Source organism: Theropithecus gelada, chromosome 7b (genome assembly GCF_003255815.1).
Source record: "Theropithecus gelada isolate Dixy chromosome 7b, Tgel_1.0, whole genome shotgun sequence".
In the NCBI taxonomy this organism is placed as follows: domain Eukaryota; kingdom Metazoa; phylum Chordata; class Mammalia; order Primates; family Cercopithecidae; genus Theropithecus; species Theropithecus gelada.
In genome coordinates, this window is record NC_037675.1 from 11150831 (window position 1) to 11166938 (window position 16108).

The 16108-nt window shown below is 47.5% G+C and overlaps 1 protein-coding gene across 1 annotated transcript in view; it reads right to left on the bottom strand.

Annotated features, from left to right (window-relative positions):
- Positions 1-5688: 5688 nt before the first annotated feature.
- Positions 5689-16108, bottom strand: part of FAM174B (family with sequence similarity 174 member B) — a 36365-nt gene continuing 25945 nt past the window's right edge. The window contains exon 3 of the mRNA XM_025391928.1: positions 5689-6277. Coding sequence (XP_025247713.1) covers positions 6274-6277 — 4 coding nt within the window. The 3' untranslated portion in view covers positions 5689-6273. The remainder of the gene's footprint in view (positions 6278-16108) is intronic.

Sequence of the window (16108 nt, forward strand, 5' to 3'; positions counted from 1 at the left end):
GTATCAAAGAGAGGTTAAGAGATGTGTCTAAGGCCACACAGTGGCAAATGTTAGAACCAGGATTCCAGCCCAGGGAGTCTGGCTCCAGAGTCTAAACTAGTTTTACTATGCAAATGAGTGTCTTTACAATGCATGTAAAGTCTTCAACGCAATGCTAGGAACATATTAAAAGCTCAATAAATAGTAGCTGATCCTCTTGGCTGCTGGGATGCCTCAGTAAAGCAGATGGCGGCCACCCAGTGCTCTGTGTACAAACCTCATCTCCCTCCTACACCAACAGCCTTATGAATCAGGAGTGTGCCTGTCTTGTCCACCTTTGCATTCCAGCAGGCCCCAGCATCATGCCTGTGGCTCTCTGAAAACCTGCGGATGTATAAGATGACATCCATTTATCAAGCACCCACTGTGTGTGCCTTATCTCATTCAACCCTCCCACTGCCTCATGGGCAAGCTGGGCATTTCAGCATCTTGGCAAAGGGACACCGCCCTTCCACCAGGATATCGGTGGAGGCCCCTGGTCTGCAGCCCATTCCCCTTCTCTTGCCATCCCCATCCAGTCATTGTAGCAAGGGGCCTTGCACACGAGTATGGACACCCCAGGCTGCATATTTAAGCTCCAGCCATGTCCACGTCTCAGTCACAGCTGGCCATTCTCAGCCAAGGCATGGGCATACAAGTGGCCCTAGGGAAGATGAACCCAGTGCAGGCCCTGGGAGCTAGCAAAGGGGCATTTGGGCAGAGAATTATAGAAAAGGAAGGATCTGGGGATCCAGGGGACATGTCCCTTTTGCCCTGCAGACCTCTTTCCCCATTGGGGAGCTGCAGCCAGAGTGGGAGCCTCTTGGAACATATGACCTTGTCTCTTTGGCCCAGAGCTGATGTCTTATGCTATCCCAAGTGTGAGCTGTTTTGGTCTCAAAAGAAAAGTCCCCTCCTCTTCCCTTCAGGGAAAAATACTGAAGAGGGCAGCAGACTAGTGGTTTGAGACCTACCCCTTAGAAACCATGTGATCCTGTGCCGTGACTGACCTTCCCAGCCTTGTGTGTACAAAATGAAGACAAATACCTACCTCACCACCCTGTTGGTAGGACTCAAAGGATGACAAAGTGCCAAGCAAATCATTGTTTTCTTATGGATAGCCAGGGAGGTGAATATGATTCAGGGGAAACAGCCCTGGGCCTATGGAAATGGTCAGTCTGTTCCAGGAATAATACCTACCTAAAGGATGCTGTTAAGGACTGAATAAGTGTGTGTGCAAAGGCACCTGGCACCCAGGAAGAACTCAAAAACTATTCATGGTAGAGGTGGTGGAGCTGGTGACGACCATTCCTGGTGGTGCTGGTGGTGCCAGGCACCTGCAGATATTTGGCTAGATTACATATTTTAATGATCACAATAACCAAAGAGGTGTGTTCCTATAATGCAGATGGAAAAAGTAGGGCCAAGATCACAGGGTTCGTGAGTGAACAGTGAGGCCGGAAACACACGCCTGTCTGTCTGCATCCGATTCCTCTTCCCACCACACTCAGCACCACCTGACTGGCTGTCTTGCAGACTCTGGGGATAATTCATTCACAACACTCTTACCTGCTCACAATAAGAAGCCTGTTCACAGCACCCAGGCCAGATCAGCCATTGAGACATTTATACTAGAGATAGTGGGCCACCTGCTTTGCCAACAGATACACAAGAGCTCCTTGTGTTCCCGTCCACATCAACTCGGCTCATCAAAAAACCCATCCCAGGGAAAATGAGCTTGCTGATAAACCAACTAAGTGTAACAAGAAATACCAGCAAACTTTGAGGCACTTTACAAGGAAAGTCACACCCAAGTACTTGTTGGACCCAAGAAGACTCAGGTAGCAAGGCAGGGAGTAGCTCACGACAGCCACCCGAACAGTCACTTCTATTTAGTTCTCGAAAATAATGGAAAACAAACTCGGTTTTCACAAGTGGTATGTTGTGTACACTGAGTCCATATCAGGTGTTCTTGAATTCTCTGATAAATAAAAACCACAAGCAATTGTGGCACCACCGGGCTGGAGGGAAGCACCGGCTTGCACCTGTCATTAGGAGCAGCCTGGGGCCTTATGGGGCAGACCCTTTTCCTGAACTAGTGGTGTTGGAGTGAACACCTTCCAGGTCCCCAGGGCTCGCTCCTCACCCTGAAAAGATTAAATCATTTATTTGCATAAGAAAATATCTAACCCAAATACAGGAGGCACAGGCGGGCACAGGGCGCTGTGGTTACAATACAAGCAACATCTGGACCTGCAAACTCATGATGCTGCTACAAGAAGTGCGTGCAGGGAAGGTGGGTGGCTGGGGAGGCAGCCCAGCATCATCCCCAAAGTCTTTACTATTGCTCTTCCCTCTGATGAGTCACAATGCTCTTTGTTGGTGATGCTTGTAACATAACCCTCCTCTCCCCTCTTCAGCAACTGGCAACACCAAGGTGCCAAACTCTTTTTTTTTTTTTTTTTGAGACAGAGTTTTGCTCTTGTTGCCCAGGGTGGAATGCAGTGGTGTGATCTCAGCTCACTGCAACCTTTGCCTCCCAGGTTCAGGTGATTCTTCTGCCTCAGTTCCTCGAGCAGCTGGGATTACAGGCACCTGCCACCACACCAGGCTAATTTTTATATTTTTAGTAGAGACGGGGTTTCGCCATGTTGGCCAGGCTGGTCTTGAACTCCTGACCTCAGATGATCCACCCGCTTCCCAAAGTGCTGGATTACAGGCATAAGCCACCACGCCCAGCTGCCAATCTCTTTAAATGGCTTCAGCTGCCAAATCTCACCAGCAAGTTTGGGTCACTGATGCCTACCCCTCTTCTCCTACAGACCCTGCTCTTCTGGGTAATTTCCCCTGATTCCCTTAAAATGATACCAGCACCCAAGAATTTCACCAAAGGGGGCAAGCACGGGACACAAACTTACCACTGCATCAAGGGCCCTTTGAGGCTAATGTGCCATGTCCTTATAAAGCATCTCCCATCCCCACATGGTGTAAGAATAACCGTACAATTCAGGCTTTCATAACAGGAGATGCAGGCAGTAGAGGGAGAGGCTTTGATGTTAGGACTTTAACTTACTGGCTTCCCGCAGGTGTTCCACGGCACAGCAGGGGAAACAGATTTTGTAGAAGAGGTCAAGGTGAGGATGGAGCCTCAACAGAATCTTCAAAACCAAAAGGCAAATTGCAGTACCAGCCGACCCTCCGCCATGCAGAGACCGCTGCAGACGCTGAAACACCCTCCTCACCGTCAGGCTGGCTTGTCCCCGGGCGTCTGAACAAGCCAACCTGACAGGATGGGTACTCAGTGGAGGACACTCTCTGAGAAGGATGGGTACTCAGTGGAGGACACTCTCTGAGAAGACTGAGATGGTGGGGAAACCCACTCTCCAGGGCTGGCTTCCCATGCAGCTATTTGAAGAAAGAGCTACCCTGGAGAACCTTAGTCACCGCTGCGGTTGTAGAGAAGACTGAGCACAGGAGTAGCTCCTCGCGGAGGAGGGACACAGACCACACTCCCAGCTTCTTGGTGACCTCCAAGGGAACCAGTTGGAACAGCAGCAAATGGGCTTTTCCTCTGGCTTTTGCTCACCTCGCTGTGCACCCAGCCCAGATACATTCCACACTTACTCATAGAGTAAAGCAAGCCAGGTATGAGGCAGTTACAAGCTAGCAGTTTTTTATGTGATTGATTCTATCTTCTCTGGAGATGCCCCAAGATTCTCTGGAAACAATTAGGGCTCAGTATTTCCTAGCCAAGGAGCAAGCTTCCAGGAAATGAGCAAGTGAGCCTCCAATTGTATATGTAAATGTAAATTGTGTATGTAGATGTAAAAACAGCATGCACGCCCCTCCACCCCCAAGCCTTTTTCATTTCCAAGCTTTTCTCTAAATCACCAGGATCCAAATATCTCCCACCCAGCTCCCATCCCCGCCCTCCTCCTCAGCCTTGGGACCACATCTGTCTTCACAAAAGGCGCCTCGCTGGCCTGCACCACAGAAAACATCCAAGCCCAAGGTACACAGCGTTTGTGTCTAAAGGGTTTTTATTGGAGAGCCTGTAGTGCTGAAGTGCCACCAAGGATTTGGAAGGTCACTCTCAGCAGCTGCCACTTCTACCAGGACCAGTGGCGAGCACCTGGCAGATGGAGCCCGGGTATTTCCGCGTAAGGCAGAGGAATCCAGCTTTTCCATGAGGTTCAGCTGCAGTGGTCGAAAACCCTGTATGAGCCAGCAGTTCCAGTTCAAAGGTTGAGGGGGCGAACAGCTGCGAGGTGGCTGGGCTCCCGTGAGTCACCACTCAGGCCTGAGTACACCGTGGAGAGGAGAGATAGAGCAGCCACGGCTGTTCTGTTGCCAGTCCCACCCCTCTGGCAAACAGATGGGGGAAAACAGAGAAGGAAAGTCAACAAAGAAGGTGAAATGCAGGGAGCAGAGACTACACGCAGGCCCCCCGTGGCTGGCAATGCCATGCGTGGTGGGCCGGCTGCGCCATCCTCACCCAGGGCTTCCCACGGGCTCTGCTCTTTCCTGCAGAGGCCAGACTGCCTTCCTGGCAGGTGGAGGCTGCCGAGCTCCCATGCCCCTTCCCACATATCCCCACTCTTCTCAGAAAACTGAAGAACCTGAAGATGGAGGTGAGTCAGGAAAGGCTGGAGTTTTCATCCAAAAAAAGAGAGCAGGACAATAAACAGGCAAATACATAAACCCTGGAGCAACTCCAGGAAAAAAGGGGGAAATAAAAAATAAAAAAATAAAAAACACATTTCTAGAGACAGCAAAATCCCAGGGTCCCGAAGGCACTGCTAATAGACTACTAGAAGCATCTTTGTTGCAGCCAATCACCTCTAGCCTGGGAACACCGCTAGTCGGGAGGCCTCAATCAACCTGAGAAGTCAGCCCAAGGCCCTGTCTCCAGAAGCCAGCAGCAGATCTCTGGGTCACATCACCAGCAAGTCCTCACTTCACCAGCTCAGAGGTGAGCCACTCTTACCTGAACCTCTGCCTTCCCGCAGGGACCTCCTGGGTCCTGTGGGGCCTCCTGGGTCCAGGCGGGTTTCTAGTCCAGCCCAGTCTAGACTGACTTCAAATATAGTCCCCTGACAGTGTGCTTTTTTCCAGCCAGCTGAATCACCGTTCATTTTTAAAATGGTTTTTAAAAATTACATTTCTAAGGCAAACAACATAGAACTGTGACAGAGCAGAGGAACAACAAAAAAGCACAAAGAATGCTGCTAATCACAAGCTGCCTAGCACTTTCCTTTCCCTTCAGAGAAGGAGAAACTTTTATCACACATGTGCACATGAGCACAAGTGCACACAGTTTTTCCCTGATACTAGAAATTCTTTGTGAAGTAGCCATGCTGATTTCTGGCTGAACCTTTTTTTTTAAGAAAGAAAGAAAGAAAGAAAGAAAGAGAAGAAAGAGAAGAAAGAGAAGAAAGAAAGAAAGAAAGAAGGAAAGAAAGAAAGAAAGAAAGAAAGAAAGAAAGAAAGAAAGAAAGAAAGAAAGAAAGAAAGAAAGAGAAAGAAAGAAAGAAGGAAGGAAGGAAAGAAGGAAAGAAGGAAAGAAGGAAAAAAGAAAAGAAAGAAAGAAAGAAGAGAGAGAGAGAAAGAAGGGAGGGAGGGAGGGAGAGAGGAAGGGAAGGAGGCACGGAGGGAGGGAGGGAGGGAGGGAAAGGAACCACAGACGTGTCCAGGTCTGGAAGGGGCTGACCAGCTCTAAGCACATCCACCTTGAACTCTGACACAGGTAATGCCAAAATGAGGCCAGGACCTGACCAAGCCAAAAAAAAAAGCAAAGGATCAGACGGGGTCCAATGTGTAGATCCAGTAGAGAAGAATGTCAGAAATTCTAAATACACAGTTGGACATCCTTCAGGCTTGTTTTAGATTCTTGATCCTCCTGATCTCTTTTACTATTGTCAACAATTGTCTTAAAAAAACTTTTTTAAAATCAACATGTTTCTACCCTTTGCTCCATAGCAAGGCACAAAGCCTCTTACACGGGGAGTAGAAGTGGGGGACACTTTAAAGGGGCGCCCAAAGGGTGGCAGAAGCAACTCCGTTGTGGTGATGTGGAAACGAGCTTGCCAGTGACACTCTGAGCAGACGCCTGACACCCACAATGGAGCTGGGGTTTTATACATAACGTTCATTTTGGTTTCAACACCTCTGATGCGAGAGGGCTTCCAGGTCTTCACACCCCAGGTTGCAGCTGACCAACTTTCCACAGGATGCCAACAGGCTGGGAAACAGGTTTTACCTAAAAGAAAGGGAAGGACAAGAGTCAGCCCCTTCCGGCAGAGCCCAGCACCCATTCTGACCCCTCCCGAACATCTCTATCCCTCACCCTCTCAGCCATTGAAAAGGTCACAGTCCCCAGCCACAGGACCTTTGAGTGTGCTGTCTGGAAGGCACAATCCACTCTTCCAGCAAACCCCCTCCCTCCCCTCAGCTCCCAACTAAGGATCCCTCCCCCAGCTCCCCACACAGACTCCCTAGAACATAACCTCTTTCTCCTTGTATCTAACCCTCCTTGCCAGCACTTCCAGGGTGTTTACACTAGGGGTTGGAAAACTTCTTCTGTAACAATCCAGAGAGGAAATACTGTAAACTCTGCAGGTCCCGCAATCACGGTGATAACTCCTCAACCCTGCTGTGGTGGTGGAACAGCAGCCACAGCAAGAAATGCTTGGCCACGGCTGTGTTCCAGTAAAATCTTATTTATAGACACTGAAATTTGAATTGCATATTACTTTCTCTTGTCATAAAATAGTATTTTTCCTTTAGTTCTTTTTCAACCATTAAAATGTGAAAATCATTCTTGGCTCCTGAGCTGTACAAAAACAGACAGCGGGCTGGATTTGGTCCCTGGGCCATAGTTTGTTGACCCCTGGCTTATGTATCTGATTAGCGTTGGTCTCTTGCTTAGACTGGGAGCTTGAGACAAAAGCCACGTCTAAACTTCCTTACCTTTAAACCCCAGGCCCACACCACAGTGTCAGACAACATAAGAAGTACAATAAATAAGTTTAGGCCAGGCATGGTGGCTCAAGCCTGTAATCCCAGCACTTTGCGAGGCCGAGGCGGGTGGATCACATTCTGGCTAACACGGTGAAACCGCATCTCTACTAAAAATGCAAAAAATTAGCCAGGCGTGATGGTGGGCACCTGTAGTCCCAGCTACTCAGGAGGCTGAGGCAGGAGAATGGCGTGAACCCGGAGGCAGAGCTTGCAGTGAGCCGAGATTGCGCCACTGCACTCCAGCCTGGGTGACAGAGCGAGACTCTGTCTCAAAAAAAAAAATAAGTTTAAAAACTGAATCTGCGGCCAAGCATGGTGTCTCACGCCTGTAATCCTAGCACTTTGGGAGGCCACAGCGGGTGGATCACTTGAGGTCAGGGGTTCGAGACCAGCCTGGCCAACATGGTGAAACCCTGTCTCTACTAAAACTACAAAAATTAGCCAGGTGTGGTGCCACACGCCTGTAATCCCAGCTACTTAGGAGGCTAAGGCATGAGACTCACTTGAACCCAGGAGGCAGAGGTTGCAGTGAGCTGAGATGGCACCACTGTACTCCAGTCTGGGTGACAGAGAAAGACTCTGTCTCAAAAAAAAAAAACTGAATCTGCTCAAGACATCATCAAAAGGGACTTTAGAAAAGGAGGGAAAATTTGACCAGTTAAAGCTGCCACCATCACCTCTTGATGTTTGATTATGAGCATTATATAATTACATGAGCAAAAATAACAAGGATTTAATAGAATTTACAAAATAATGAAGTGCCTGTCATAATATTACATAATACCAAATATATTACCATATCAGGTAGCTATTTACTAGAAGACGTAAACATCCTATTTTTAGGAAATACATAATTATTTGCAGGAAAGGGCCATGATATATATAACTTACCCTCCAATGGTTTAGTAAAAACCGTTCGTGTGCACACACACACACATATATACACGGATGAATCAGAAAGCAAACAGGCAAAAAACGTTAACAGGAAAATATGAGTTAAAAGTACAAGGGAGTTCCCTACACTATTTTTATTTTTGCATGAAATTTAATTTTTTTTCCACATAAAAAGTTGTTTAAAGAGAAAACATAAGCCAGGCACGGTGGGTCATGCCCGTAATCCCAGCACTTGGGGAGGTCCAGTTAGGAGAATCGCTTGAACCTGGTAGTTAGAGACCAGCCTGGGCAACATAATGAGAGCTTGTCTCTACAAAAACTACAAAAATTAGCTGGACATGGTGGCGTGTGTCTGTAGTCCTAGCTACCCAAGAGGCTGAGTGGGATGATCACTTGAACCCAGGAGGTTGAGGCTACAGTGAGCCAATATCTTGCCACTGCACTCCAGCCTGGGTGACAGAGGAAGATCATCTCAAAAAAAAAAAAAAACAAAAAAAAACAAAAAACCCCTACTCAACAGACTAGAGAAAGAGAAAAGTCTCCAGCAAGCCATGTCCAAGTTGTACAGGAGGCTGGCTTTCTTATACTGATCCCCTGGCCCCTTCTGTGAGTTGGGGAGTCGGGGGATCTATCCTCTCAAACCAATATCTCAAAGCCCAAGCACTCATACCCCCCACTGCAAAGAGGAAGGGACTAAGGACCCCCAATGTTAAGGCTCCTACCAGGTCTGACTCCACCATCAGGCCTTCCACTGCCTCTTGCTGCAAGGTCAAAGTCGAGGATGAGGGGTGGGGGCACAGGAACTGAGGAGGAGCAGTGAAGATTTCAAAGACCAAGAATCAGAGCTGAGGGCAGGGACCTGATCACCATAGCTGTGCCAGAGCAGATCTGGCCACAGCAGGCCTGTGGGCTCTGGAGAAAGCAGCCGGCAGAATCAACGGAGATGCAAACTCTGTACCACTGCCATGCTGAAATTCACCTCCGTGAGTGTCTGGGCATCCCACGGGACTGCTCTGAATCTTACGGGGATCCCCTACCAGGCTGTTTGCCCTCGCCTCACCCTCAGGTTGCTGTCTCTATCCGTGTACTTAAGAAACGCCCACACGTACACAAGGTAGGGAGCCACACTGCTCATCGCAGAATCCTTCACGCTCCTCCACAGGGAGAAGTCCACCCGCACATGGCAACGCCTGCCCAGGTCAGGCCTGGCCACTGGCTCTCTGGGTCTCTCCAGGAGATGGTAGAGCCATACCCCAAGTTTCAGCCATGTAGTTGGCTGGGCCTTCAGGCTCTCTGGGGTGACTGGGACTCAGGAACAATACTCCAGGGACAGTGGAGGGAACAGGCTGTCTCCAGAGGAGGCTGGTTGTAAAGTCCTGGCTCTCTCAACGTCATCTAGCTGTTTCCCTGTGGCCATCTATGGGCCAGAAGCTTTGGGGTTCCCCCGAGGAGTGGCTTGGGGGACAGAGGCTCAAAGCTGCCGCTCACCCAATATCCCTATGCTGGCTCAAACGTCCCTGTGCCTGCACCTGCTGTAACTTCTCCCTGGAATGCCCTCACTACTCCCTGCACGTTGAGCCACCTTGGGCTCACTTCCTGGTCCTCTCAAACTCGTTAAGTTTCACCTCCTCTGGGAAGAACTTACTGCCCCCTTCCTGGCTGCCCACAGCACCTGTTTCTTCCTCTGTGAGAGCCAGGTGGTCTTAGAAGTGGCCATGCTCAGCCAGGCACAGTGGCTCACACCTGTAATCCCAGCATTTCAGGAGGCCAAGGCAGGCAGATCACTTGATGTCAGGAGTTCGAGACCAGCCTGACCAACATGGTGATACCCCATCTCTGTTAAAAATACAAAAATTAGCTGGGCGTGGTAGCGGGCACCTGTAATCTCAGCTATTCAGGAGGCTGAGGCAGGAGAATCGCTTGAGCCCAGGAGGCAGAGGTTGCAATGAGCCAAGATCGGGCCACTGCACTCCAGCCTGGGCAACAAGAGTGAGACTCCGTCTCAAAAAAAAAAAAAAAAGTGGCCATGCTCCTGCTGTCTCCCACTCTCAACACAGGCCCCTCGAGGGCAAGGCCAGGCTTACCTAGCCTGTACTCATGGTGAAGGGAATTATCAGGCTCACCAACTAGACACACTCTAGATGACAAGCAGAGATTCCAAAAGGCCTCTCTCAGCCCCCCTTCTCATTCCCCAGAACTGCCAAATTGCTAGTGACATTTCACTGTTAAGGTAAGTCAGAAAGACTCAATGCCGACCACCACCCCCACCAAAATCTCTGTAGGAAGTGAAGGCATATTTAGCTGCCACGGCCCAGGCTTGTTCAGATTTCCCACTGTGCTATAGGATGACACTGGGTTACAACCATCCCACACAAGGAGAATGACATGTCCCAACTTGCGTCTGGCCCATGTTTTACAAGAAGCTTGTCTGACCGGTGAAATAGCTGTCAACACAGGAGCACCTGTTGCAGCACCTGTCAGTGGTGTCCGGCACCCTGGCAGCTGACCTCTCTGTGCAGCCGGCAAGGACACCCTGGGAAGAGGACGCAGCGGCCCCACGAGTGAATGACGGAGAAGCCAGAGGGAGGAGGCCTGGCCTGTCTGTGAGTATGTCTGAGACAGAGAGATGTGGGGACACCACCACCATGTGTCAGGGAAGCCCCTGGCAGTTCTACTGCTTCCATCCAGGGACACACAAGAAAAGAACACCTGAAAAACATGGCTTGCTTTTGCAAAAGCATTGATACTTAGGATGATTTGTGTTGTTCGTCTTTCCTTCCTTCCTTCCTTCCTTCCTTCCTTGGTTCCCTCGTTTCTTTTTCTTTCTTTCCCTTTCCTCTTTGTTTGTTTGTTTGATCAGATTCCTGTTCACATAGGCTCCATCCTTGTAGAGATAAGACACAAGAATTTTTAAGGTGCCCTGGCTTTGAGCGAGACACCTTAAATGAAAACTGCCCGCAGGCTGCCAATATTGCTTCCCAAAGAAACAAAAATTCTCCGGGCGATGCCCATTTTTAACACATATGCTCTGCATTCTGCAAGGAAGAGGACTGGCAGAGGTTTATTCAAACTGGTCTGGGGATGGCTTCCGATGCTGTTTCAGATAGTTACCCTGCAAGTCACTGGCTCCTCTCTGGTTCCTTCCAGGCCTCAGAAGCTCATGATGCCCATTGTTTCCATACCTACCGCCCAGGCAGCTGTCCATCTGTTGATGCTCCTAACAGTTCACCCTCAGAAGACCACGAGGAAGCATGGGGTGCTCAGCCATTCAGAGGTCCTCAGTAAGTAGAAGCAGCTGCAAGAAGTCACTGCCTTGAGTGTGTTTAGCAACTGCCATGAAGGCATCCATGGGGACTCAGAGCTCCCGGGTAGCAGGCCAGGTCTGTTTTCCCATACTCCCTGCCTACCCTGCAGAGGCCTCATGCTGCAAGCTGCACAAAAATGCCCTTGGTTTCCAAGACAAGACACCAGCCAAAGCCCTCAGCATTACAGCGGAAATCTCATGGGTTTCTAATTATACTCCCGAAGGAAGCCCTACCCACAAGAGGGTGGGAAGCAGGGATTTCTAGAATGCACGTCCACACACCCCACGGGGCCACATCTTTTCCACATATAAGAAGCGGGGACAGGGACCTCCCTCTTGGCAGGGAGGCAGGGCTGGCAGGAGCAGCGCGTTCTCCCAGCAGTGTGCCTTTGGGCTGCGCCTGTCACAGCTGCTGGGCCGCCTGCCACACACACGGGAGGAAGAGCCCACATCTCGCTCGTCCTGGGGGACACCAAAGTCTCCTGTAATAAACCGGGAATGCAAAGAGGCCCAGAGCATCCACACAACTGCACACTAGGCAACAAAGCTCAAAACACATGCAGCGGAAACCCAAATGCCTCTTGAAAGACAGAACCATTTCAAAACCCCAGGGTACTCTTATACTCCAGTTAGCTATCATTTCTCCCTTCTAATTAGCCTTTTTAAGTACAGAGTTAGAGACTCATTTCTATAGAACTCCTCCCTCCCTCCCCAAACTCTGGCCCTACACACTTGAGGTCTTATCTCCTACCCTGCCTGTATTCTTATTCCTCCTTCATTTCCTACCTGGCTGAAAACTTCGAGGAAAAAAAAAAAAAAAAAAAAAAAAAAGCCTGGCTGATAGGCAAAGGCTCTAGGTCACAAGATGTTATCAGAGAGTTGCCTGGGAAAGAATAAGAAGCAGGTTACTCTGCCTTACTGCCCTGGTGCCAAAAACGTGATTTTCCTCTTTCCACTCAATCATAAAATAACCCAAAGTCATGATTCATCTGATTTAAATGTAGTCTGTTTCCTAGAGAGAACTGAAACATTTGGCTGAGTTATGTCTAAATGGGAAAAACAAGTACCTGTGAACAGATTAGCAATGTGCAGACAAAGAAGTTCACAAAAACATTAAACCAAATATGCAATGTCCTAAACTCTTTGTTCTTTCACACCTATTGACCTGAAAAGTTGCTCATGATTCATTGTTTGGGTAGAAAAACGTGCCAAAACAGCGTGTATAATACAGTCTTGTTTCTATAAAAAAGAAAGTTCCACATATATGTACTCACACACACTCTAGTGGTTACTGGTAAGTAGTGAGATGATAGGTAATTGTATCTTTCCTGTTTATTATCTGTATTTTCTACAGCTTAACATCACCTCTGTAACAAGAAAAGCCAGCACTACTTAGTCTTTCTAAACAGTCACTCATCTTTAGGCCTGAGGACTGCAGTGGGCTCGTGTCTAGTGACTCACCTCCAAGTTCACTCACATTCTGATTTTATTTCAACCACAAACAGCACAAACTTCTCAAGGAAGGAAAGCAGAAAAGGCAAAAGAAGAGATAAAACGTTTAAGGACTTGGGAGCAGGGACAAGGACTCTTCTTAGTCCCAGATGACATATCTACACAGAAGACCCAAAGATTCCACATTTATCCTACAAGAATTAATAAAAGTTTAGCAAGGTTGCTGGATTTTTGTTAAAAAATCAGTATCTTTTAAAAATAACTGCAATAAACAAAAAGTTTAAGGATAATATTTTTTAAGAGACGTCAGAGACAAAGTCATGAATCATGAGGTGGCGGCTTGCAGAGAAATCTGCTTTTGACACTGTCCCCAGAATGACAGCAGAGAGAACCTGGCAGCCCCAGAAGCAGAAACCCAGGCATGGAGATTGATCGGTGGGGCAAAGGGGTTCTTTAAGGCTGATGGTCTGGAGCGGAAAACTAATACAGAGGGATCTGCAGGGTCCGGAGTTTCTGCCTAGAATAGGGGCAGAGGAGACACCACTAAGGTGCTTCAGGAAGCTAACACTATTCCTGTATTGAAAACCACCAAGTGTTAGCCAGGTGCCATGGCTCACACCTGTAATCCCAGCACTTTGGGAGGCCAAGGCAGGTGGATCACGAGGTCAAGAGATTGAGACCATCTTGGCCAACATGGTGAAATCCCAGCACCACTAAAAATACAAAAAATTAGCTGGGCATGGTGGCACATGCCTGTAGTGCTCAGGAGGCTGAGGCAGGAGAATCACTTGAACCTGAGAGGTGGAGGTTGCGGTGAGCCAAGATAGTGCCACTGCACTCTGGCCTGGGCGACAGAGAAAGATTCCATCTCAAAAAAAAAAAAAAAAAAACCACCAAGTGTTGGCGGGTCCCGCACTATTGCTGTGTCAGATAGAGATGGAATGCACATCATTAAAGTGGCCAACGAAAATGACCCAGAGCATGCCTGCAGACCAGGGGTCTCACTTACTTTTGCCCTTGCAACACGCCAGCCAGCAAGCCAACCTGGACTTTCAAAACACAAGCTTGGACTTGTCTGTTAACTTTAATACCCACCAGGTGCTTTACCTTTAGTAGTTTACCTTTAGTAGTTAGTCTGTTTCACAGCCAGCAGCAGTGCCAATATGGCACTCATTGTTAGCCTAGAAAAGGAACTCGCTCCATTGTCTGAAGAACAGAGACAAGCTGTGGAAGTTTCTTAATCTGACACTGGTTTCAATGTGTGCCTTATCTTCATCATACCAGACACAACATCAGTCCAGCAACCAGGCCACAATAATACGGATGTCTATGCCCTCAGGGAAAGGCCCCTTTTCCCACCTTCTAGGAAACAGTCTATAAAGAGAATTTCTGAGCAGATTGATTGTTATATTTTTCTTTGTTTAGGGTCTTCTCTTATTTAGTGGGATGTGGAGATACCACAAAAATCGTTCCGTCTATCATTGTTCCCATGGAGTTAGCTCAGTCACCAAAGATTGATGAGATGCTGTTCAGTGGCTCAGAATCAAAACACTACATTGATCCACTTGAACCATTAAATGCTCCCTGTTGTACAATATTCCCAGCCCTGCAGGAGGAAGTGGACTCTTGACTGTGAATAGTGATGAGGACATGGTTTTCTTCACATTATATTTTACTTCTTTGTATTGAGTGTGAGACAGATAAAATGGCTTAGCGATAAAATCAATAGAGTCACTAACTTTCCTATGTACACAGTCATCCCTTGTTATCCTCAGAGAATTGGTTCCAAGACCTCCTGCAAAGACCAAAATCCACAGATGCTCAAGTCTTTTATATAAAATGGTATAGTATTTGCATGTATTCTATGCACATTCTTTAGTATACTTTAAATCATCTCTAGATTATTCCTAATACCTAATACAATGTAAACACGAGGTAAATAGTTGTTATACTATATTGTTTTTTGGATTTGCATTATTTTCACTGTTGTATTGTTTTTTTCCCAAAATTTTCTTTTTTCTTTTTTTTTTTTTTTAAGACAGGGCCTTGCTCTGTTGCCCAGGCTGGAGTGCAGTGGCATGCTCACGGCTCACTGCAGCCTTGACCTCCCAGGCTCCAGTGATCCTCCCACCTCAGTCTCCCAAGTAGCTGGGACTACAGGCATGCACCACCATGCCTGGCTAATTTTTGCATTATTTTTTTGTGTAGAGGTGGGGTTTCACCATGTGGTCCAGGCTGGTCTCAAACTCCAGAGCTCAAGAGATCTGCACTCCTCGGCCTCTCAAAGTACTGAGACTACAAGCATGAGCCACCATGCCCGAATATTTTCAATTTGTGATTGGTTGAGCCTGCAGATGTGGAACCCTCAGGTACAGAGGGCTAACTGTGCATTATTTTGTGGTATGGATAAATATTACCAATTGATTTGATTATTTTCAAAGGGTGCTGCCCTTTACCTAAAATGCAAATTACAGCTAAGGGGATTTTTCTCCCATTCTGCTATCCATAACCAATCCGTTTTAATGCTTTCAAGTTCTTCATAAGATTTAGGTGTGATTCACTAACAAACTCAGCTTCCAAAACCAGTATGTATGTAAACGTGATAATACAGTCTTTTTTCCAGATATGAGTATAAATAAAATAGTACTTTAAAGTAAAAAAATTTACATATCAAAATGTAAAACACCTGTGAGAATATATCTAATAAAAATGTATAAAACATTTATACGTAAATTTTTGAAAGTACTGAAAAACATTTTTTTAAATACCTAATAAATGGAAAATCCATTCTCTATTCATGGATTGGAAAAGTCAAAGTAAAAGTGCTGATTCTCCCTAAATTGATCTACAGGCAATGCAGTTCCAATCAAAATCCCAAACACTTGTCTTGTTGAATCTGACAACTGATTTATGCAGAAGGGCCAAGGACCACCAAGGCTGTGCTGAGGAACACAGGTGTGGAAGGCTCATCTTCCCGGACATGCAGAAGCCACGGAATGTGGGGAGCCCAGACAGGGACAGGCCTGCATTTCTATTCCACTTTTACTACTAATTGGGACTTTGGTGAAGCAATGCCCCTTCTCTGGATCTTCGAGCCCTCATCTCAAAACTATGCTCATCCTCACCTCTTCCATTAAGAAGCTCACATATTCAAAGTACACCTCAAAACGACCTGGAAACCCACACACTACAATCCTAAAGTCACAAAGTCACCTGCCTTTGGAGCTCATCAGTAAACTCCATCCAAGCAGGAATGCCACCTACCCAGTCACCCACATCCTCAGCTATTGACATAAGTGAGGCTGAAAGATAAGTTTCTGTTTGGGTGCCTGGTGTGTGGCACACATGGCTGCTTGGGCCAGACCCCCACAGCCAGTGGACATCTAGCTTGTTGTCTGAAGCACAATCCTCCTTTTCCTT